Raw genomic sequence first — 24,781 nt, forward strand, 5'->3', positions numbered from 1 at the left:
CCACTGCAAGGAGCGATCCTTGCTGTGGGATGTGTGCAGGGAAGATAACCTCTGTAACATTAATGACTCCATTGGGTACATTTTTGTAGGAAGTTGTTTCCACCTGTGAACCTGACTAGAACTAGTGTTCCCACTTTGATCTGCTTCTAGATGACAAACCTGAAAAGCTGTCAAATTCTGTTAAAGCTCTCTGATTTCTGTAATCGAAGCCACCAATTCAGCAATAGCTTTTAAAGGAATCGGGACAAGGCATGAGATGAAATACATTTGTCTGCTGAATCCTAATTGCACTTTAATAGACTGTTGTCCTCTTTATCTGGCATATGGATGTTTAAATTAGGAGGTGGAATCAAATAGTCAGGTCTTTTATCCTAGGAGCTAATCTTTCTGTGGTCAGACTGCACTGTATAGCACTGCTGTGTACCATTTGCTGCTGGTGCAGGTACTGGATTAGCCACACGCTGCTGCCCTTTTGCTGGGTTTTGCTGAGTGCACCGCTAGTGCCTGGGGCCTTTGGCTTCCCTGGGCTGGAACAAACCAGTTCATCTCCCCATGGGCAACTCCCCGGGGTGTAGAGACACTAAGTGTGAGAATCCCCATAGTCCAATGGGAAGTGATTAGCAGCCTGCTACACCACTTAGACACACACAAGTCTATGGGGCCGGATGGGATCCACCCAAGGGTACAGAGGGAGCTGGTAGAACTGCTCACCAAGCCACTTTCAATCATTTATCAGCAGTCTTGGCTAACCAGGGAGGTCCCAGTTGACTGGAGGTTAGCAAATGTGACGCCCATCTACAAGAAGGGCCGGAAGGAGGATCTGGGGAACTACAGAGCTGTCAGTCTGACCTTGGTGCTGGGGAAGGTTATGGAGCAGATCATCTTGAGTGCCATCACACGGCACGTACAGGACAACCAGGTGATCAGGCCCAGTCAGCATGGGTTTATGAAAGGCAGGTCCTGCTTGACTAACCTGATCTCCTTCTATGACAAGGTGACCCGCTTAGTGGATGAGGGAAAGGCTGTGGATGTCGTCTACCTAGACTTTAGTAAAGCCTTTGACACCATTTCCCACAGTATTCTCTTGGAGAAACTGGCTGCTCATGGCTTGGACAGGTGTACCGTTCACTGGGTAAAAAACTGGCTGAATGGCCAGGCCCAAAGAGTTGTGGTGAATGGAGTTAAATCCAGTTGGCAGCCGGTCACAAGTAGTGTTCCCCAGGGCTCAGTATTGGGGCCAGTTCTGTTTAATATCTTTATCAATGATCTGGATGAGGGAATTGAGTGCACCCTCAGTAAGTTTGCAGATGACACCAAGTTGGGCGGGAGCGTTGATCTGCTTGAGGGTAGGAAGGCTCTACAGAGGGATCTGGACAGGCTGGATCGATGGGCTGAGGCCAATTGTATGAGATTTAGCAGGGCTAAGTGCTGGGTCTTGCACTTGGGTCACAACAACCCCATGCAACGCTACAGGCTTGGGCAAGAGTGGCTGGAAAGCTGCCCAGCAGAAAAGGACCTGGGGGTGTTGGTCGACAGCCGGCTGAAGATGAGCCGGCAGTGTGCCCAGGTGGCCAAGAAGGCCAATAGCATCCTGGCTTCTATCAGAAATAGTGTGGCCAGCAGGACTAGGGCAGCGATCGTCCCCCTGTACTCGGCACTGGTGAGGCCGCACCTCGAATACTGTGTTCAGTTTTGGGTCCCTCACTACAAGAAAGACATCGAGGTGCTGGAGCGCGTCCAGAGAAGAGCAATGAAGGTGGTGAAGGGTCTAGAGAACGAGTCTTATGAGGAGCGGCTGAGGGAACTGGGGGTGTTTAGCCTGGAGAAAACAAGGCTCAGGGGAGACCTTATCGCTCTCTACAACTTCCTGAAAGGAGGTTGTAGTGAGGTGGGGATCGGTCTCTTTTCCCAAGTAACAAGTGATGAGACGAGAGGAAACGCCCTCAAGTTGCACCAGGGGAGGTTTAGATTGGATATTGGGAAAAATTCCTTCACTGAAAGGGTTGTCAAGCACTGGAACTGGCTGCCCAGGGAAGTGGTTGAGTCACCATCCCTGGAGGTATTGAAAAGACGTGTAGATGTGGCACTTAGGGACATGGTTTAGTGTTGGACTTGGCAGTGTTAGGTTTATGGTTGGACTCAATCTTAAAGGTCTTTTCCAACCTAAACGGTTCTATGATTCTATGTAGAGACAGGACAAGAAAACTGGAAAAGATTTATTATTGACAACAAGAAACACTTTATTACTATTATTTATTTCTACAGTAATCTGTTTCTAGCTCTATGACACTATTCGCTGGTATGTAGCATCTACGCTTTCTCTAGTATACCCTGTGTTGGGGTCCAGCCCTGTTGCCTGCAGCTGCACTATTTGGACAGCAGGTGCAAGGAGGGCAATGAGGGTATGCTGGAGCTTGGCAGTGAGGTGGCCTTGGCATAGCAACAGCAGAAGCTGCTGCCAGCATGGACATTGAAAGCCATGGGTCACCGCAGGGAAGCTGGCTAGCCCAGGGAGCCTGCATAGCTCCTAAATGTGGATGCCCGAACAGAAAGGCGGGAAGCCCCAGCCCTGGTATCAAAGGACTATTTGGTACAGGAGGTATAATGCGGTGCGGTGCAGTAGCAGGTGAGCAGAAGCAGCCTCCTGGACACCAGCCGGGGTGTGGCTGCGGTGTTGTGGTGATACGGATGGGGCTGGAGGCTTGAACTTCTCCCTGCCCTCTTCTGCAGCAGGGCCTGAAAGGGTCATAGATGCCGTGTGTGCAGAGGTACGGGCACTCTCATCTGGGTGGTTGCTTTAGCTCATTGCTTGGTAGGTGTGGACTTGCTGGGTGCAGATATCTGGGTGTCCTCCTGTGGAGCTGCTGCGAAGGGATGGTTCTCCTATGCAGAAGCAGCTCCCACCGCAGGCTGGACATCTGGGCTTCTTCTCAGGCGGCCTTCCTTAAAATCCAGGTTCAGCGGGAATGCAGCCGGTGCTCTGTTTTTTACACCAGCACTTGGCTTACACATTCTCAGCAGGTGAGGATAATCTCTCTTGAAATATGGGGTTATAGTAGAAGAGTAACTAAAAAATGCAAAGAAGAGTTAGTTGCCACCATTTCAAGACTGAGAAAGACAAAGACACGATAACTAAGTGTTAGAATCACAAAAGAAAAACATGGACATTAGAAGGAACTCTCGGGTATTTTGAACATGAAATAAACCAGACTAAAATGTTACGATACAGTTCTGTTAAGTACTAACGACTCTGGTGTTTTTGCTGTTTGGCACCAGCAGGAAAGCGTAAGATTTTTCAAAAGCATAAAAACCGAAATAAGACTAATTTGGGCGCACCGCAGTGTGGAATGAAAGGAGGGGAAAAAAGCCTAAAGTTAGCTTCTCAGTTGCTGTGAACTGGCGTAAACCTTAAAAAGACAATGTGAAGCCTTTTACTTTAATCTCTAGTTGGTTCATAGTGGCAAGCAATTTATTTGGGGGCATATTAACCTATCACAGCTAGGTTGTTAGCTGCTCTCCTCTTTACTGTGGATGTGGGGATTTCAGCAGTGGAGCAGAGGACCTGGCAGGGGGGAATGCTGATTTCACTGGAAGTATTCAAGAAACAAATGAGGTGGACATCTGTCCAGAAAGATGCAGCTATAGTTGATCTAGCCTGGGGCAAGGAAGTGGATGGGACTGACTTTGTTTGAGGGCCATGCCTGTGTTCCCGCTCTGGGGGTCTGGCTCATCATGTGCTGTTGACCAGGTCAGGCTAGGGCAAGCAGTGATACAACTGTTTGGGAGAGTATCATCAGCTGGTTTTATATGTGGGGATGGTGAAAGAAGATGTGAATGCTGACAGCCTGACTGGGTCCTTGATGGCACACTGTAGAGCTTGCTTCTTCTTACCCCTTCATCAGACCTGGATAAGTTTCTGAAGGAGCCATCCACCCATCGTTGGATGATGTGAGCAATGCACTATACTCTTGCAGACTGTACTGGGTCTTGTTGCCTCAGGTTCCCTTTTGTTCCCATCCTAAAAGGGGAAGCAAGATGATGCCACATCAGGTTAGAGATCCATCTAGTCCTGCATTGGCTCTGATGGTGGCTACAGTGCATAGAAAAAGTGTGCAATGATATTCCTTTTGGTCTCCAGTGGAGATGTGGCTCATGGTGTCCTGTGCTCAATAGCTTCTGATAGGCTTTCCCGTGAATTTGTCGAAATGTTTTCTGAACCCCTGTAAGCTCTTGATATCCTTGGCATCTGCTAGCAATTAGTGGTGTTATAGGTTGTGGTTGAAGCCATTTGTAGTACTTTCTTTTCCTGGGCTGAAGAGTCCTGCTGCTGGGTCCCGATCTGAAAACTTTAATCAGTCTTGTTTTCTGGCAAAGCCTGTGCTCTTGAATCTCCTCATAGCCAGGTCTCCCTCCTTCTCCTGTTGTGTTAGAAAAAGGTGAAGTCCACAATGTCAGCTATAACACTGTTGAGTTTGAAAGCAGGGGTATGAGTTAGCAGCACAGGAACTTTCAGATAAGCTTTTCCATGTGTAAGTATATTGCAGGGGCTTTACAAGTCAGTGCTGTATTTGACCAGCTCTGCTTACTTAAATACACAATTCCTCATAAGCACCATAAATTTCAGAGGCCTCCTTATCTCATCAGTGACTGAAACAGAGATCTCTCCTATGGGAGGGCTGCTCCCAAGCCAAGGCAGGGACTCGCCATGGGCATTAGGCCACCTTCTTGGTGCTGCAGGGCAGGCCCAGCCCTGTCTGCTGGGTCTGGGGAGCTTTTGGGGCTGACAGAGCAGGGCCCTGATGCCTGCCTGCCTGCACAGACATCCTCTGGCCCCCATGGTTTGGGACCTTCAGGGGGGAAGGTCCCTTTGGGACCTGGGCAGCAGATCAGCTTTGTATTCCCCAAACCGAGGGGAAGAAGACTGAACCTTGCCAGAGCCTGCACGTGAGGACTGGGAAGACCAAGCAGGCTGATACTGGGCTGTCACAGAGGAGGGACACTCACTCAGACTTTCCTTCTCTTTCCAAGCAGCCATGTGGCAGTATTAGTTGGGGTGGGCAGGGATCTGGCGGCTGCCCCACACCTCTTGCCTGGCAGGCGCGGAGAGGTGCTGGCTTGCTGGGGAAGGCTCTTCCCAGTTTTTTCAGTGGATGTTACTCATCTGGTGCAGATCCTTGCATTTCCCTTTTGCTGAACTTCATGAGATTCCTGCTGGCCCACTTCTCCATCCTGCTGAGTCCTCTCTGAATGGCAGTGTGCACGCGTGCGCGCGCGCGCACACACACACACACTCCTTTTATCAAGCACTCCTCCCAGTTTTGTACCACCTGCAGATTTGCTCAGCAGTCTGTCCCATCATCCAGGGCATTAATGGAGATGTTAAACACCATCGGTCCCAGAATCAAAGCAAAGGCCTCTCTTAGCTACCCTCTCCCACGGCAGCAGGCACCCCAGAGCTCCTAGCAGAGGACTCCTCCCAGGAGTCCTCCAAAGAGCCCAGAAAGCTTTCCCAGAAGCAGCAGAAAAGTGGAAGCAGACCCTGGAAACTGCTGTGCAGGCTGCTGCATCTTTTGGCTGCCTCTGGCTGCTGCTCACTCAAGGTGAGGGTGCAAAACCCGACACAACATTCAATAGGAAAGAGGCCACATTTAGGCCAGAATGAGAGCTGAGGGAACAGTCTTGCCTCGTCAAGGGCACAGGCAGCAATCCGGTACTGTCTTCTCCACCTTTCATGTGTGGCAATTCCGGGGCAGCAAGAAGGAAATTACCATTCTTCGAACAGTGTATTTCATTCTTTCTACAACTACAAGCTTTTTAAGAAATGGATGGCTAGTATGTATAGCAGGAAAAGAAATGTGGGCAACACAGAGTGAACTGCAGGTGCTGGTCTGCCTAACTACAGCAGCTCTCCTGTGATCCGTGCTTTTTCCAGCATTGCTTTTCCATGTCTTTTACTCTATAGTAAAAACCTTCAGAGATTTCTAAAGGCAGATTCAGTAACCAAATCTGTATAAGCAAGGGAACAACCTCCTCTAGGGTAAGTTTCAAACTCTTTTTAGGCAGGTATAATCCAGGAGAATCCAGGCAGCTAGAATCCAGGAAAGGTCACATGCTCTTTTGCTAAGTTCAAGCCTCATGTACTTTATGTGTTCTGAAAAACGTGGTGTTTTCATTAGGAGGTCACTCTTCCATGAGGAGAGCCTTGCAAAACCTGGCTCAGTGACACACTCCAGTTTTCCAGACTTTCATTCAACCATCTGCAATGCTCTTGGCCAAAACACTCTGAGCACAAGGGACAAGGAGAAAGCAAAGACAACAGAAAGTAGAAACATGGTGTTTTGTGGTGAGGTTGTTCAAACACAGGGCAGTTCAGAATAAGAAAGCAGACTTGCCTGGCACATTAGATATGGCCTTTGAAAACAGAGGACCATCAGGGCCTAAATCCCAGACCAGTTCCCACCACGAGCTTTTGTGCTCAGTAAGTGTGTCCATTCCTGCTTCAGGGAGACTTGGGCACCCCTGAGCCCCTTCAAGGGGCTGTGAACTGGAGCTGAAAAGTGACTGATACACTTTTCTTGTAGCAGCCTGGCTCAAGTCTCTCCTAACACCTCACTTTGATGTGTGGCTTTAGACTATGTGACCATGCAATCCCAATTCCCAGAGCACCTCGCTGCAGCAGGAGGGACCTGTCATCTCTGCTCCCACTCGTCTCACTGCTCAGTTCTTGACGTTGCAATCTTGTGCCTGCTCATATTTCCAGAATTTATGTTACCTATTAAAAAATGCAAAGCTTTGGGAGCCCTCAGGACACATCAACAGGCTGGGCCTGCAGAGCTTCCTTCCCACCATTTGAACTAAAAGAGCTGACTGCGGCGGCAGGTTAGTTTTCCTTAAGCAAAGGTTCAGTGCAGGCATCTCCCCAGTGCAGGCATCTCCCCAGCGTGCTTCCCAGTAACTGACAGGCAGCAGAGGAGTGCTGGAGCTGGAGAATGAGGACCTGGTTCCACGCTTGCAGAGGGCTTTGCCACCATCCCCCTCTCCCTTCTCATCCAAAACAGCTGAATCCTTTTGACTAACTCCATCCCCCAAAATTTGGGAACTAAACCTTGTTCAGGAACTGTGGCTGGTCAACCTCAGCTACAGGCATCTGGTGCCACTGAGAGATTAAGTAACACCATCAGCACAGGATGCTGGAAGGGATCTCAAACTGATGGATGTGACTTCTTTTCCACAGAAGACACTTCTCTAAAGCTTTCTGCTTGGTGTCCCAGACACTCGGATCGCTCACGTCTGTGCCATGAGCAGGGCTGGGGACGTCCATCATTCTGTAGCGATGCTGGTAACCTGTCCTAATGGCATCTGTTGTTGTCACCTTCAGAAAAAAATCTTCCCACCCTATCCGAGGTGGGTGTGAGAGTGTTTAGGGGAAAACTTTGCTGTTTGGAAGGACAGAGAACTGTTCTCAAGTACGGACTTTCCCTGGCCATGCCCTCAGGCATGTCCTGGGCATTGCCCGTGTCCCCAGCCCTGCTCCTGCCCTGGCTTGCCCCCAGGCACCCTGGGAACCCCTCCCAGTGCCCGGCAGTGCTCAGCAGGGAGCCCCACGAGCACAGCTGGCCGTGCTGAGGTCCAGCTGCCAGGCTGGGATATGCAGGGGGGCAGCCCCACAGCCCCCAGAACCACTGCTGAGGAGGGGAGGATGGGAAGGAAACGCTCATCCCTGTCCTTTTCCCTCCCGTCCTGCACAAAGTCTCACTGATACTTCCACGCTGACTCACAGGTACCCTTTTCCTTGCTTTCCCCCCTCTTTCTCTTACCCATCTGCCACTCACAGAAACGTGGTTTCAAGCATCCTCTCATGTACTCCCACAGCTCAGTCCCGTCTACATCTCAGACAGCAACTCCTGACCTGCTCTTTGTTGGTTGAAGACACTGGCCTCTCGAGGGAGAGAACGATCTCATACTAAAGCCCAGATTTCAGAGAGGTGAGACCATTCACCGTCTGCATGCCACGTCCTTCTCCTTTGAGGAAAGGGTTTGTTTTGGTAGAGTTGGGCTTCTTCTGAGCAATCTTTCTCGTGACAGAGAGCAAAGGGTCTCTATCTCCAGTACTTCTTGTGGGTCCTGGTACGAGACTCCTAGGAAACAGAAAAGCAAAATATGTTAATGGGAGCACATGCACATTCTCTTTTCAGCCTGCGATGACAAAAAACCACCTCCGTAGCTGATGGGGCAGGAGCAGCCCCGGGCCTGTGCAGGTGCTGGTGAGATGTGACCCACTCGAACCTTCTCACCCTCCTGCCGAGAAACACCAAACCACCTGTGTGCACGGGGCCTGGTCAGCATCACTTGTGTGTGACGCAGAGATTTTAGGCAGTTCTGCTGCCTGTGCTTTGTGTTTCTGTGTTTCGGTTTCGTGCTCGTGGGCTCTCGGGAAGAGCAGTGATGTGTGGGGTGTGTCTTACTGTCATCCTCCCGTTGTCAGAACGAAGAGTCTTCTGCTGGTGGATCATCGGGTGCTGGGGATAAACTGGGGCACAGAGCTGCTAATTGTGGTGGGAACAGCACATTCCTCAGTTTTGCAGAGCAATCACAAGATTAAGCCAGATGAACCCTGGAAGAAACATAACGGGTATAACTCCTACCCAGAGCAGATCCGTAACGCTCAGCTCTCTTCAGCAGGCAGAGGAGGCTTTATCACAGCTGACACCGTGGGTCAGCTCCGTCAGTCCCACGTCACGGGGGTGGCCACCGAGCGCGGGGGGAACCCACGTGCCCAGAGCAGCCCTGGAGGGTCCTGGCTGGCTGGGGCAGGGTTTGCCCTCCTGAGCTGAGCTCGCTGCCGCAGCCGCTGGAAATAAGCCTGCGGATTTTAATAATTTAAGCATTTAACCTTAATTAATATTTCGCTAAGCAGGATTGATAATGTAATTGTTATTTAGTAAGTATCTAATAACGCGTAATATTAAGAAACCCGCTGGCGGCGGCAGTTTCTCGGGGTTTAAACCCCGCTGTTGCACACCGACACGCTTCCCGGGCGGCGCCTTGCTCGGCGGCTGTTCGCAGCAGCCCCGCCGCACCGTGTCCCTGCGGGAGCCGCCGCCACGGCAACTCACCGCCCCCTTCTCCCCCGCGGCCCCGCAGCCCGGCCCGGCCCCGGCCCCGGCCCCGCTGCCCGCCGCCCGCCGTACCACCCGACGCGCCAGGCCCCGCCGGGCGGCGCTGCCGGGACGGGACCGCGACCCGGCGCCAGCGGCTCCTCATGAATATTCATGCACGGCGGGCGGGGCCTGCGTGGATGGGGCCGCGGCAGTGGGGCCGGGCGCTCCGCGCGAGCGGCGGCGCCGTGGGGGGCGGCCCTGGCCCCGCCCCCGCCCCCGCCCCCGGCCCCGGCCCCGGCCCCGGCCCCGGCCCCGGGAGGTGGCGGCGGCGGCCCAGCACCGGCGGTGGGTGAGCGCGGCGGGGCCGGGGGGCCGGGGGGGGGGTCGGGAGCGCCCGGGAAGGGGAGAACTTTGATCTAGAAACCCTAAATTTTACACGGTTCTGATTATTTTTTTTTAAAAAGAACAGGTTCATTGTCACAGCTAGGGCTGGTTCAACCGTGCTGATGTGTGACCGTGCTTGTCCTTTTACCTTGAATTTGCCAGGTTTTTGCTGTCCGTAAGGGTACGTTGTGTCCGCGGGGTTTATCGATCAGATTACCCCAGGGGAAGTTAATTTTATCCCTTTATTTTTACTTCAAATGTGAAAAAAGTGACGCATTTAATGTTTTCTGCTATTTGTGGCGATTTGAACTGGGTGGGTTTGACCTGATTAAACTGCCTCAGAGCGGTGTTTCTGAGGGTCTGAGTTACCTGAACCAAGATGCGTCCATCAGAAACCGGTATTAAGCCAGAAGGTGAGAGCTGGCCCCGGGCGCGTTCTTACCTTCCGGCTGCGGGATGGGTTTGCACAGCTCGTAGGTGCCGGAGAGGCTGGGGAGTGAGCAGGGGGTGCCCTGCAGGCCAAATGCCTTTGCAGAGCCTTGGTGCTCCTCTGGCTTTCAGGATAAACGGAGTTCCGTTTCGGCGGTGAGATTTTTATTTGCACGTTTTTCAAAAGAGAAAGTCCGTTTTTTCCAGTTTGAACGACTGGCTGCACATTCAGAAAATAATCTCTTCACGTTTGTGGGCAGAGCAGAAATCTCAAGCAATTAAGGTACAAGAAGTAACTGGAAGGTAATCAAAGGACAAGTTTCCACGTGCTGGGAGACTGGGAGTGCTTCTGGTTGGGAGGTACGGCAGCAGCACTTGCTCTGAGACTGAAAATAGCGGGAGGACCTCATGCCGCGTGTGGCACTGCTTTAGCCTCCAGAGTCAGATACTCCTTCATCTCCACCTCTCTCTCTCAGTTTTGATGTCTTTCAACCTTGGTGAGTCGCTACAACGTTAAAGACCTATTTTGGTTTGTGGCACACTTGCTGCCCTCTCATGCTTTCCCCTCCTGACCCCAGGTGTGCTTTTCCTCCCTGTTGCATGAGGGTCCCTGCAGCAGTGTCCGAGGGAAACGGTGTGCGGGCTTGTGTGTTGCAAACCGTCTGGCCAGCCTGGCCCACAGCGGTGTGTATGAGCCAAAACTCTAATTTTCATAAGGCAATGGAGGTGATTTGGGAAAAAACTCCACTTTTTCATGAAACTTGATATGAAATTTTCCAAGCTGTTTCAGGAAAGGAAATTATTTGAGTTGGAGCAACTGTGTCAAGTATTTCTGATTGGTGAAAGTCTAATGATTTTCTCTCAAATTTAAAACTTCCCCATGAAAAGCTTAAGCTTTGCAGAAACTAAAATCTGTGTCAGAAAGATCTTACTGGTTGGTAATCTGCTCCTGCACTGTGCATATACAGCCTCATAGCACAGATTAGTTTATTCTATCATTCTGCATCCACTAGTTGAGGATTATAATCTCTTTTCAAGAGTAATTGAGCATATGTTTATAAGATAAGCATAAGTGACAGTATCACATTTGTGACAGCAAATAACCCTGTCCTGGCCTGATTGCTTGGAGACAGGCCTGTTTGCAGAGAGATGTAATTTGAAATGGTGGACACCCTGCTTCAGACTAGGAGTGGACACCTGGTGCATGGTGGAAATGGTGGCAAGTGTTGTTTACTTCTTCATGTCTAAGGCCTGCAGTTGAGTTCCTCCTTAAGGATGGCAATTTCAGTCGCAGCAATAAATGCAGGACAAGGTTCTTGTTCTGGAGGTGCAGCAAGGTCAGTAAGGGACCCAGCCGAGGAGTCTGTCCAGCCATCTGGGCTGTCTTTCCCCAGCTGATGGCAGGGTTGTGGCCTTTGACAGATTTGGAGTTGTTGTTGTTGGAAATAAATATCAATTCTGCTCAAATTTCAAGGAGCTGCCAGCCTGCCCCTGTTACAATTCCAGGTGGAGCAGGTCTTTGCAGCCGAGCAGCAGTGCTGTAAATCCAGCTCTACCTCCTGCCCGGTCTGTCTGGCCGTGGTCTGGTCTGGGACAGGAGCCTCAGTTCACATTTGGGGGGTTTGGGCAGCTGAGTGCAGGCTTTCTGTCCTTGCTTTGGGTGAGACGTGACATGCAGGAGGTTTGTGCCAGTCTCTTTAATGTCTTGGTGGCTGCACCCCCACGAGCCAGCCCCGTTTGAGAGCAAAGGTGTGCAGGTCCATGCATCTGGACTCTGCTCTCCTCACCTGTCCTCTTGCGGCATGGAGGAAGGTTACTTTAATAAAGTGAGAACTGACATTCTGCATTATCTTTAATCAATAAAAGGAGAATTCTGTAATTACAGGATTTTGGAATATTTCAGATCCTCGAGATAAAACCATGGATCACCACATTAGAGGATTTCTGCCTCCATTCTGTGGATCATACAGCCTTAAAGTAGCCCTTTTATATCTTAGGTTTTCCAAGTTATGTCCAGGTCTTGTGTGGGACATATGATGCAATCCTCTAACGGGCAGCTGGGTGCCATTCGTGTGCTCTGTGTGCTGTTGGGCTGCACGTCCCTCCCCGGGGCTCCTGCCCTGCCTGCTCTGTTGCGGGATGTTGCACCAGAGGCAGGTCTGTGGCTGCCAGCCGTGCAGCGGTCTTGCAGCAGGGCTGTGTCCTGCCCTCGACTGCAGCCCTGGTCCTGTGGAGAACTGGACCCCATGTGCGGTGGGGATGGCCATCATGTGCATCCTGCAAGTCAACAGCGTGGCCAGGGGACCAGAAACATCCGCTCCCGCAGTTTGTACACCACTGTGATGGTGGGGATGCACCGAGTCAGGCTGGGGAGGGGTTGTGTGTTACTGGGGACCTGCTTCCCAGGAGTGCATTGCCTGCTGCGCTGCTTTTTTGTCATTCAGCCCTGCCGAGCAGGAAGACCTAGGAGTCTGGGGAGTTGATTTTTACCTTTTTGCCTCTCTGGTGGAGGAGGGGATGGGCATAACTGTGTGATGGTTCAATTTGTGCTTCTGCCTCCTGTGGAAGGGAGTGAAGGCATAGCATAGGAAAAGCAGCAGCACCCTCCTGGCTGCAGGGTACACACCATGGTGGGATTGTCTCTTTTCCCCAGAGCTTGCCAGTACATGGCATTAGACAGAGCTTTAGTGTGGGACAGCTTCCCGTGCTGAGGAGAAAGCGAAGAGGAACTTAATCCATTGCTGGGATTGCTCTGACCTGCCCTGGTGCTCAGAGATATTGATGTTGGAGGAACTTGCACCAGACACCATGCGCAGGATGCAGAAACTCAGCATTTCTGACCACTGTTCAGACTGAAAGCATAGGAAGGAAAATCTGGGTGATCACTGCCTACCTCCTTTTTTTATTCCCTTTGTCCTCTTTGTCTGAAGCATTCTTTGTCACTGATTTGTTTTCCCCTTTCTCCTTGCCTTCTCTCACAGGCTTTGAAGCGGCCTCGTGGCAGGTGAAGCAAGACTGGTGGCTTCTTTTTTCCCGCATGTGTTTTCTTCTGCTTGTTAGCACCTTTTTGTGCTGGCTCTTTCCCTGGCAGATGGTGCCATACATAGGGTACCTACTTGTTCGGGGCAGAGCTTACTCTAACACTTTACTGTGGAGGGAATTCAGCCCTTAGTGCCACATGCCTGTTGCGTGCAGCTGTTCCTTGTGAAAGGCCATTCGGTTTTGCAGGATCCTCTAGTTTTGCTCCTTGGGTATGGGCTGCAGTGCGCCCTTCTGTCTCTGCTCTCCTCGTGTCCATTTAACCAGCAGTCTTACCTGAGCATGAATCAAAAGCTGGGGGCACTACAAAACCGTTTGGATTTGACCAGAATTTGGTGGTTTCCAAAGGAGCTGTTGAATTGGTATCCTCTCCTCTCACTTTAAATTTCAGCAGCGTCCTTACTGAATCCTGTTAGGCGCAGGTAGTGCCCAGGCTGAGGACCCTTGAGCTGCCAGCACTGAGTGCCACTTGCTCCAGCGGTGGGTGCCTGGGATAAGCAGCAGCAGGAGTGCAGGCAGGATGCCTGCTGTGACTTTTGGGATAGCACGTAGGCCATGAGTGATCGCTGACTTTTGCTTTGTTTCTCCCACCAGCAGACGATTCCCCAGTACGAGGGCAAAGAAGGAAAGCGAAAAGTCCAATGCAGGTCCGAGCACCTCCTCTGCCCGTATGGGCATCTCTGCTTGGGGACAGACACGTCAGGAAGCACCAGGGAGACGTGTGCTGGCGCTTTGTGAGCAGATGCTGGTAAGCTAACGTTGTATTCCCTCTCTCCGTGCACTAGTCTTATCTGCTTTCTGTGGCAATTTCTCTGCAGCAAGTAGAGGAATGGAGATGATTGCTGAAGTCTTCCACTGGCCTGCTTCACCTCGTCTGCTTGCATGTGCCTCTTCTTTGAGGAGACTCTGCTTTTATCGTTTGGCCTGCTCTTTCTCAGATCAAAATGAGCTGTTCAGTGGTGGTTTGTTTGGAATACTTCTGGTTCTCCAGGCTGGATACTTCAGTCTGCACTTGATTTGCTTGGGACAGTATTTAGGGAAAAGAGAAGAGTAAACTCACTTAGAAAGGCTGAAAGCAGGTTTTGGTTAGAGCTGCATCTCTGGTTCTCTTCTAGTGGATTTTAGCTTTCTAATGAGACTAAAATCCAATGAATATTGGATGAGCTTGATAGCAGTCATATTTGCCACCACCATGTTTTTGTAACAGACTCTGCTCTAAGTGGTAAACGTGTTTTGCTTGCTGAGCGCTGCTCTGAGAGTAAGGGTGTTAAAAAGCTGGTGTGCTTCCAGCTTCAACAGCTGGATACGAACCTAAGCGAGGAGAACCAGCAGCCTCTGAGGGAGAAGGCCGTTACAATCAAGAGGGAGATGGTGTCCTGTCATCGGCACACATCCAATGCTGTATTTCTGACCCTAGCTGCTGCCTTTGGTGCTGGGGTCATCAGGAGGAGACACTACAGGCTCTGCAGTGGCTCCAGCACAAAAACTCCAGCCTGGCTTCTAAATAAAAATTTCAGAAGTTTCTTGAGTTAAAATAGGACCTAAAATGGAGTCCCTCTGAATAAGTCAAAAGAAATGTGCATACATGTTAAATCTTGCTGGCAGTAGTATATAACACCACAATTATTCATTTGGTTGGTTATTGAAGACTTGCAGGAAGCTTTCAGCGAAGTGGTTGATCATGCAGTAATTAAACCAATATTCAATGGTGATAAGGATTCAGCTGTTATGTGTTTCATCATTTGACCAACTTTCACAGCTTGGTTTTTGCAGGAACAGAGGGAACCATGGTGTTCTGTAGCCAGTGATGGCATCTTTTCTTTGAATATAACTTTTTACAAGTTCCTGAAAATTCACTTTGTTATTCAGACTAAGTTTTTGCTGCAAAGAAAACCTTGATACTTTATGAATGCTTTTGATATCTCTTGATATGTTCAAAAATCTCTCTTTGCAAGTGAGAAAACTCGTGGAGAATCAGTACGTTATATCTCAACAGGTGTCAAAACCTGAAAAATAAAATACAATTTTGCAGGATGACCTTATTGCCAAATACTGAGCTGGAGAACACAGCGTTGCTAAAAGGCGCTTTCAAAAATGGAAACATTGCTTTCTGTTCTGCTGGCTATTTCACCCCCCCCCCCAAAAAAAAAACAACAGTGAGAAAAAGCAAGCTAACTTAACTCAGGTTCTTCTAATTCTGTTTCTTGAAACTCAAATTTCAGATTTTTAAAATTTTTTTTTAGATAATAAGTAGCTTTTATGTATTAAAAAAAAAAAAAGAAATGAAAAGTCCAATGACAAGCCCATGGCACACATTTTCATTTGGGGTGAAGCCATCTGCTGTCTGCATGCAAATATCTTATGTCATAAACCTGGATTAAGCCTTGACTGCTGCGATATCCATTCAAAACTTTGGCCAGAGATCATTTTTAGAGGGCGGGACGAAAAAAGGTTTCTTGGAACAAGATTTCTGGTGTAATTATCAAGTATTCTGAGGCTGAGCACTAAGCTATCGGGTGTATCCTCTCTGAAATTTCACTTGATGGTTTTTTTGACAGTCTCTCTGAGCAGTTTGCATTGAGGTGCTGCATTTAAGAGCTAAGTATTCATGTGCTACTGGATGAAATACCTACTTTCTTGACCCTCTGGGCTTACTTGACTGTTTTCAAGTCACCCGCTCCCTCTTTACTCTCTTCCTCTATAAACTCTGTTTTAGCGGGTTCCAGGTCAGCCCTTTTGTCCCGCTCTGGAGTCCGGCAGACAGTCCCTGCCCTGGGTGTAATCTTGGTTCCTGCAAGTGCTTCCTCTCCTCTTGCTGCTCCTGCCACCCCATCCTTGGGCTGTTTGCTTTTTAATGGCAGCTGATGACATTCACACATCCTCTCTCGTGCAGTTCTTGGGTTGACTTGCTGTCTTGGGATCCCATCATTTTTTCTCCACAAGATTTCTGGAAAGTATGAAGATTCACAATTTCAATGTGGTGCTCTGTTCATGAAGAAAATGTACCTTTTTTCTTCCCACCCCTGTCTTTTTGTGGCGTAAGTGTGCTCAGTTAATTAAACCTGGCCATCTGACTTCTGGATCCCCAGTTTCTGAAGGTGGGACAGGGAAATCGAGGTTCCAGCATGAGCTCTGTCTCTTCACTTTGAGCTCCACATAAAAAGTCACAGAGCCAACAAAGTTTTATGCAGTTTTGTTTTTTGCCTACCTGCCTTCATCTGTGAAAGCGCTTCTGATTTCCCTTAGTGGCAGAAGGCGACGCAGGCAAAGTTGGTGACTGTTTCCCATAGTGCAGGGTGTATGCAACTGGAGCTGTGAGCTTTGGCTAGGTGCTGTCAAGGCTGGGTGAGGTGAGGGTTAGGAAGTAGGACTTGCAGACATCTGCCCCTGCAGAAGCAAGAGCTCTTTGCAATATTAGTAGAGCAAAATATTATATGTGTCAGAGCCGTAAATATTGGCAGTATGGTTGTATCATGTTATGGAGGAGGCAGGATGAGAGCTGCCTGAAAATACCAGACTGCAGCCCATGGCTGGTGGAGTCCTGGCTGTCTTCTCTGTATTGTTTCTGTGCAGACCTGGCTCCTGACTTCCCAGCTGTGAAACTGACTGCCTGTAGGTTTTTTGGGAGTCAGTGCCATGCTGCCTCCTCCCTGGCTCACCGTGCTGGCTGTCCCGGGCTAAACTTGAGCAAACGCGCTGCTATCGGTGAACTCTCTGGATGAGGAAGAGCACAAGAGGAAACAGAGGCTTAAATGGAAAGCTGATTCCGGACCTGTTGTTTGTGGAGCAAGGGAGTACGAATACATTGCTGATGTGGCATGTTCCAGTTATCCAAGGGTGTTGGCAATGTTGTTTAACACATCCTTTCTAAACCCAACACAAACAGGTACTGCTGTCCCCAGCGTCTGCATCAATAGCCAGGTCTGAAGGGGCTCTGGAGCAATCTGAGGGCTGCTTCTGGCTCTTAGTGTCTACAGGATGAGAAAAGCCCATGCAAGCAGCTCTCTAGTTAGTGTCCTTGTCCCAGGATCCCATTCATGGCCGTGTGTTGGAGAGCTGGCACAGCCTACCTTCAAAACGCCCTGTATGTCTTGTTCATGAGGCTCGCTCCTTCACAGCAAAGGCGACTGATGCTACCAGGTCATGAAGGAGAATAAGGCCTGCCTGCCAGGGACTTGGGTGATGGTGGCTGGAGTTGGAGAGAGGTTTCAGTTATTGGCTGGAAATGGGGGTTTGTCTGGGGCTTTGTCTTTTAATGTGACTCCTGTGTTACGGGTCACAGCTTTTGCGTCCCGTTCAGTAGCTGCGCATGCTGGATATCATCTCAGGTAGGCAGGTGATTTTCGCTGTTCCAGAAGCATGTACTTTTTTTTTCAGGGTAGGATTTGGGGTTCAGTGCATCATTAGTTAAGGATTTTCCATGTTTGGTTTCTCAGATGCAGAGCTGATGTTGAGACACACAGGCGTAGTGCAGCAACTTCTCTTCCTTTAAAGCAGATAGACATCATTCCTCATACTCGAGGAAGACCTCGCTGTTAAACAGAAACTCATTGGAAGAATACCAGGAGATGGATAAGTACCGGCTGCTATTCTTGACAGAGAAATTGTTACACATCATTATTATCAAAGGTAGTTTGTGGTTTTTAAAAAAAAAAAGAAAAAAAAGATTCAAGTGATTTGGGCACCTGTGACATTTCAGGACTTGTAGCTGTACTAGTTTTTAACCAAAGCCATAGACTGGCCCAAATCACAGCTGTTGGAAGCAGAATATAAGATGGATTTCTCTGAACACACAATGAAGTGCTAGCCCTTTTCTAGCCACAAAAGCACCATAGTCCTTTCCATATGTGATTTAAATACTTCATATGGTTAAATATAGATGTTAGGAAGAAAGAATGGGTCTTTTGAACAGATTGGTACTTTGCTTACTGCAAGGGTGTGAAGGTGCTGTGCTGTACAGTGTGACACCAGCACAGCCACGCTGAAGGCAATAGAGGACATCCTGTACAACAGGGACAGACGTGGCTCTGCTGCCTCTTTCAGGTAAACCCTGGTGTAAACCCGCAGACAGCTCCTGTAAAGAGCCCCTTGGAGCACCGCCTGCCTCACAGACCTCAGAGCAGGCACTGGCTGAAACACGTGCAAGTTGCCTGTTGTATGTGTAACACCCATTAAAATTCCGTGTTATGACTCTCTCCCAGTGCGTGGGCGCTGCAGCTGCAGTTTGCTGACAGAGGACCTTTCTTCCTTCGCGGCGCAGGACACGAGCCAGGCGGAGAGCTGGAAGCCAGCGGTGCTGTGTGTCCGGGAGGTGAAATGGGACATTGCGGGTGTGCAGCTGCTAGGCTGTTTGGAGTCTCTGCGGGTGTTGCTGAGCAGCAACCCCATCAGGTGAGGTCGGGAAGGGTGTGGGGCGGGACTCGGGACAAAACTGGGGCTATCAATGAGAAACTGGGAGCTTTGACCTTGGGAACTGCACTGTGGCTGAGTGGAGGTGAGGAAGGGTGGGGGCCATGCGAAACTGCTTGGGGTTTTTGTGTGTGCTGATGATCTTGTCTGTTCCTGACAGCTGAGTGCAGAGCTTTGGTCCCAACAGCCTCGCCAGAAAAAAGGTGCTGCAGGGTGAGGAGCTGATCGAGTGGACATAATTGCTGAGTGTCTGTCATAGTTTGTGGAAAGCCACAAGACTCATTGCTGCTCCGTGCTCTTCCTGGCTCTCCTAGCACAGCCCCACAGACGTGGAGCTCTGCGTCCATCTCTGTTTCAAGTGTTCTTAATCTTCCTGTCTGTTTCCATACTACTGAGTTTGAATTTAGCTAGTATAATCACACGGAACATGCTGCAATAACTGACCACTGGAGAGTATTTACAGTTTGCCACGTGGCTCCTCCGGACTGCTTACTCCTGGGATCAGGCCAAGAACTGTAGTGCCTGGAGAACCTGGTTCAGACCTGGACTTTTCCACAGTCCGATGGCAACCCTTTTCCCCTCCAGGTGATTGTTCTCCCTGTGTGTTCAGCGGGGTGGCCATCCTGGTCCCAGGGTGTAAGGAGAGTGGATGACGACCCCATCAGTGATGCACACCACAACACTGTGGTGAGGCTGGGGAAGACCGGTCCCTGGTGACCACGCATTTTTCATATGCAGGATTACTACTGTGTCTGTATGTGGTGTGGTTTTGTGAGGAGGGAATGAAATACCAGTTCAGTGTGGTACTGCCAGGGAGGGAGGGGAAAGGAAAGAGCATCAGGGCAGGTTGCTCATGTGGGGATGAGGCAGTGGTTTGTTTGGAGGCTTAAAGATCTCTTCTGAGATGGAGATGGGGGGGGAGGTGTTTGGGATTGAGCTGAGGGATCCTTGTGAGTAGCGGGGGCAATTGATAGCAGTGTGAATATTGGCTGTATCGGAATTCAGTCTGGTGGTTTCCTGCGTAAACAACCTTTTCTGCTGTCTTTTGGAGGTAAGACAGCAGGTGGACATTCTGAGGTAGAATCTCAGTGTGACTGTTGGTGCTGAAGTTCTCATCATAGCCTAATCAGAGAGCTCTGGAGGAGAGAGGGGAGCTGTCTTGTTCCAAAAGTTTGTCAGCTTGCTGATTTTCTTGCTCACAGTTCATACGGTACACAGAGCAGACAAGAGACCATTTGATGCCTGAAGGCTTTTATACACAACCAGGTAAAAGCCTTGTCCAGTGTCCGGAGATGACCTCACACAGCCACAGCTCCGGCTGCACGATGTCTGCCCAGATATCTTGGGACAGTTGCTGGAATGGGCAGGGAAGATGCTGGTGGAAGTCTCCTGCTCTTTAGTAAATCCTTGTTACCGTCACATTGCTTGTTCTGCTTTTTCCCCTACTGTACATTTCCTGGTACCATCACCACCATATACTTTTTCTGGGACTTAGAAAATACTTTCCATCTCTTTGTCCAGGCCTGTGAGACTTCAGCTGCTCTGCCCTCTTGCATGGCTTACTCTGCTCCTCTCTGATTATGCCTCTTAACCTATCTATGAGGGCTTGATGCGCTTCAGAATTTTTCCCCTTTGTCTTTCTCTGCATCTGTGGGTTTTTAAATGTTTATTATTTTACACTCCTGTGCAGTGGACACCTGTTTCCCCTTCCCTGTGAATGAGCTGGGGCACTTCGTTGTCCCTGTGTGTGCTCTTCCCCACTCTCCTTGGGTAAACAGAGAGTCTCTGTTTCCTCCCAAGTCCACACGTTCCTTCAGTGGCTCCTGGGGTCTTAAGTTTTGCCGAAAGCCTTTGTCTTGCTGGCAGTGTGTGATCTGAGATGCATCACTCCCCTTCTTGTCACTCCTCTGTCCCATCAGAAACAAGGGTAACATAGATGTTTGGACAAGGTTTTGGGGGCAAGTGTTTTCTCATGGTTATTCCTCAGAGCATTCTCAATCATGAGGCATTCCCATTGGACTCTTCTCTAGAGCTGGCCTGGTCTCAGACATTGATTCCAACTTTCTTTTCTCCTTAGTTTGGAAGCAAAACACCGCTGGGTACAAAAGAGGGGATGCTGCTCCTGGCAAGAGCTGTTGATATCAAAGTCCCTTGCATGATGCTAGATGCTGCGAAGGGTCTGTGTACCCTCTGTGTCCTGCCTCAACCCAAAGGCATGTACATGGTGGTAGAAGTCCTGCCTTTTGCTGCTCTTGAGCTTTCGACTCCCTGTGGAGTCTCTCTTCTGACTCTCACTCTTCATTTTACAGTGGGTGTGCACTTGCACACTCCTGTCCTGGCTTGTGTGTAGCTGTGAGCAGATGCTGGAGGCTTTTACTGGAAGAGCAGAAATGAATGGAGTGGAGAGATTCAAGCCCCTCTTGAATGGCCTGGAGAGTTGAACCAAGGTGGCACTGAAGGTACGTAGTTCCTCAGGTTTTTGTGGACACGGCACTTGGAATCTAACACAGGATTTGGAGAGCTTGAAGTGGGATGAATTTGGTGCGGATGCGTTTGGCTTTGCTGCTTTTTTTTCTGTTGCGGCTTTGTGTTATCTTTGGGCCTCCTTATAAGTCCTGAACCACTGACTTCTAGTCTATGCTCAAAAGCTTTCTCTTGTGTGTGTGTGTGTGTGGTTTGTTTTCAGGTGGCATGTATGCAGCTGATCAACGCCATGATCTGTCCTGCTGGTGAGCTTGACTTGGGAGTTCCGATTTGTACTGAGCTGATGGGTTCTGGACTTCAACACATCCTCAAGGTAAGGAGCTGCCATCTTCCCTGTTTCCCCATGGAGTCTGATGGCCCCACAACTGTAGCAGAGCTGTTTTCAGTGTGAAAACACCTAGAAATAGTGTGTTTCTAGCGGACACAAAGCAAAGCTGATCTTCTCAGATCTGCTGGTGCGATGAGACGTGCTATATTGCAGTCCTTTCAGTGTCTTTCTAGCTGCCCACACTTGCAGGGACATTCAGCTCCAAGCATGGATTTTTGTTAAATAGCGATACTGCTTTTTACTGGAAACCTGTGACAATGATCTCTGCTTGTGAATGTGCAGTTCACCCTCCCTTCTGGGTCTGTTGCTGGCCTCAGCTATGTGGTTACGTGCTCTTCCTAGGGCCTTATTCAAACCTGTGGGCGTATTACCAATATACCCAATCCAGACCATGTTACTTCAAGGTTTACTGTGAACTCTGAGCCCCTGTCATCTTCAAACAATGCAGTTCAGAGGCCTTAGCCTGTAGCTTGGCTGATACTTTCTCAATACTGCAACACCATCAGTTTTCATTGGGTGTGCTTATGTCATTGACAGGAGTTGCGAACACTGGAGAAAGGAGAGCTGAAACTGCAATTGGATATATTTGAAGAACAGTGTGGGGAAGACTCTGAAGACCCAAGGATTCATCTAAATGATACTCGTGCTCAAATGGAATATCCTTTTGCTATTTGCTGGGCTGTGGATCAGTGTGGGACAGGTGACCTTCCTGGAAGGTTTCTCAGCTCAAACCCAGGTGAAAGTATGACTGGAACTGCCATCTTTACCCAAAGAGGAAACGTGCACGTGTCCAAGCCCTTCATTGCTACTAGGCAGGCATAGGATTGTATGTGGTTTCAGACAGGAATTTCCATAGGGTCCTCCTATCTTTATGGAAGGGTGGGTATGTGCTGATGTGTGGGGTTGGGTTTTTTTGGCAGGGGCAGGGTGGTGTGGTTACCGCTTAAGTCAGGATGCAGGTGAACCCAGACATCTTGCTGTTATTGGACCATAGTTGTTATAAAATTTTGCATGCTGGGTTGTCCGACTCTGCCTAAAGAATAAGGGAGTGGGTGAGGCTAAAGCTGGTACTGCATCCTGGAAGAGAGGTTGGTCTGCAGATGACACTTTCGGAGCTTGTGAGTAACAGGAGGCAGAACTGTGCCCAGTGATTTGATACAGCATGGGCCACAGCTTGTTGGGTATCTCCGTTTAGACTGGCCTTTTAGGCAAGCTGTGGTTTGCCTCCTGGGCAGCACGATGCAGGTGACGTTTCTGTGCAGCATATTGAACTTTTTGGAGATGGCCCCCAGAGGACACGTGAAACAATGGCTGCTTTGCAGAAATATCGTTTTGGAGTATTTTCATCCATGCCTTTCGGTGTGTAAATCTGGGGAGAACAGCAGTCTCTGTAATGGACCTTTCCCCCTGCATAGAGAAATGCCATCCCACAGCCATAGCATGGGATGTGCCACAGCACCCATACTGTGCTGCGGCTGCTTGCAGTTGTGACCCTGGTTAGGAGGGTGACTGGCTAACTAGTCACTAGTTCCCAAAGACATGCCATCCTCAGACTGTACTAACAAAACCCCAGGACACAGGTCTCATCTTGGTCTGGAAAGTGGAGGAGGCAGCTGGTGGTTCAGGCATGGCTTTGGGATGGGGTAGGCAAGAGTAAAGAAATGAGAAAAGAGCATCCTGCTGCCCTGCTGACTATGAGGCACTCCTTGTGGATGAGAGACTCAGACTGAAAGCTTTTCATCCCTGTCCCCAGAAGTGGCACCTGCACTCTTTCCACTCTACAGTCAGTCCTGTTATAATTCCTTGGGGCACCGAACTGTCTCATCAGAAAGTAGAATGGGAATGTCAGGGTCATTTTGTTTTTTTTACAGGAAGTGAGAGGCTTTAAAGAAAAGGTGTCTTGGAAGAAAGTCTCTGCTGTTGTCTCTGACGTCCAGCCCAAGAGCTAAGGGTGGTGGCCTCCTAAGTGTTTTGGTGACTGCGTGTATGTCCAGTGCTGCTTGGCTGCAGTACTGCAGCCAATTTGCTGCTGTTCTTACTTAAAATTATTCTTTAAAGTAAGTATGAACCTAAATTAGCAAATTTTCCATGTTCCTTCTTGTGCCTTTGCCTACAATTAGTAGGAAAGCAAAAATTCTTAAATTCTCTAGTTTTCAAAGCTGTTTTATTTCCCGTTTTTGTTTCCCTTTTTTTTTATAAAGTGGCTTTGTTCTTTTCAGCTGTGAGGGAGACGTGTAAGACTAATATTTTTTAGGGGATAGAGAGAATAGGATTATTAGGCAGAAGATCTAAAGAGATGATCGTGAGAGAGGTGCTGCTCACCCAAGGAGTACGAGGTGGCAGGCAGGGAGACGAAGCTCTCTGTCCCATGGGAGTGCAGTGAGCAACCTGCCAGCAGCCTTTCCTTGCCCATTTTTGCAGGAGGCAAAGGCCTGCTGAAACGAGGTGTGAGAAGGGCTGTGCCTCTGGTGTGTGCCTGGAGGTGACTCCTTCAACGACCAGTCCTGCACCGTTTCTTCCCCATGCGGTGTCCATAGCTCATGTGTAAGATCGGTGCCTGAAGAGCTTCCTTGCCGGGGATAGGGATGAGACAGGAGGCAGAGCACCCAAATGTCTGCCCAGAGAGCTGTTTTTCCTTAGTCCATTCTTCACCGATCTTAGTGAAGTCTTCCATGTCCTGCTCAACACTGTGAAGGATGCCGCCACAGAACCATTTCTCCTCTCAATAATGCAGCACCTTTTGCTAATCCCCAATGACTGAGAAGCCAGGTGAAATTTCGCCCTGGGCTGTGTGAGATGCATGTTTGCCTGTGGTCCCCACTGCACTGCTTTTGTATGAGTGGGAGCAGTGAATAAAGGTTATGTAGGTAAAACTGAAAGTTCTCGTAAGTTTAGTTAGCTTCAACAGCAGAAGGAAGTAGCTAAACACTGCAAGGTAAGTAAATTCCTAATGGTGGGTCTTAGAAGAAAATGCTACAAGTTAGGAAGAAATCAGATAAAAGCACAAAATCAGCTAAAAGCATAGAATGGAGCACAGGTGCCAAAAACCAGCAAGAACAAGAAATCATTTTGTAAGTATATTAGTTGCAGAGAGCTCAGGATTAATGTTAGTCTGCTATTTCTGGCGAAACATTGTTGATATGATTCCAATAAGAATCAAATACTTAATGCCATTGTGTTTCAGGCTCCACTAAACAAAAACCACAACTGCACTCCATTTAACAAAATAAATGATATTAAGAAAAGCAGAAGACTTTGTAGAATAGAGGGTGAAAAACTTAGAAAATTAAAGAGCATCTCTGAAAAGGAAGTGTATTCAGATTAGGTGCGCCTGAAAAAAATAACTCCGCTATGAACTGACTGAACTGTTAGTCGTCATTCTTCAGAGGTCAGAGAAATTCCAAAAGACTTGAAAAGATTTTCAGAGAAATTATTTTTCAACATGGAAAAGCTGAGAATCTTCTGTTAGAGAACAGAATGCAAAGCTGAAGAGTAGATGAGGATGCTTGCAGCGGTTATTGAAAGCTTAAAGTTACTTGAAACTAGTTCCAAAATGCAGTGGGTTGACCTTGGCTGGCCCCAGGTGCCCAACAAGCCACTCCATCAC

The 24,781-nt window shown here is 49.1% G+C and overlaps 1 protein-coding gene across 1 annotated transcript; it reads left to right on the top strand.

The window, feature by feature from the left end:
- The first annotated feature begins 20,685 nt into the window (after positions 1 to 20,685).
- LOC127028529 (protein diaphanous homolog 1-like) lies at positions 20,686 to 23,151 on the top strand. The gene is made up of 4 exons (XM_050914293.1): positions 20,686 to 20,821; positions 21,049 to 21,159; positions 21,712 to 21,910; positions 23,046 to 23,151. Exons 2-4 carry the CDS (start codon positions 21,058 to 21,060, stop codon positions 23,060 to 23,062), a joined length of 318 nt encoding a protein of 105 aa, XP_050770250.1. The 5' UTR covers positions 20,686 to 20,821; positions 21,049 to 21,057; the 3' UTR covers positions 23,063 to 23,151.
- The last annotated feature ends 1,630 nt before the right edge of the window (positions 23,152 to 24,781 follow it).

This window comes from Gymnogyps californianus, unplaced genomic scaffold (genome assembly GCF_018139145.2).
Source record: "Gymnogyps californianus isolate 813 unplaced genomic scaffold, ASM1813914v2 HiC_scaffold_34, whole genome shotgun sequence".
Taxonomy (NCBI): domain Eukaryota; kingdom Metazoa; phylum Chordata; class Aves; order Accipitriformes; family Cathartidae; genus Gymnogyps; species Gymnogyps californianus.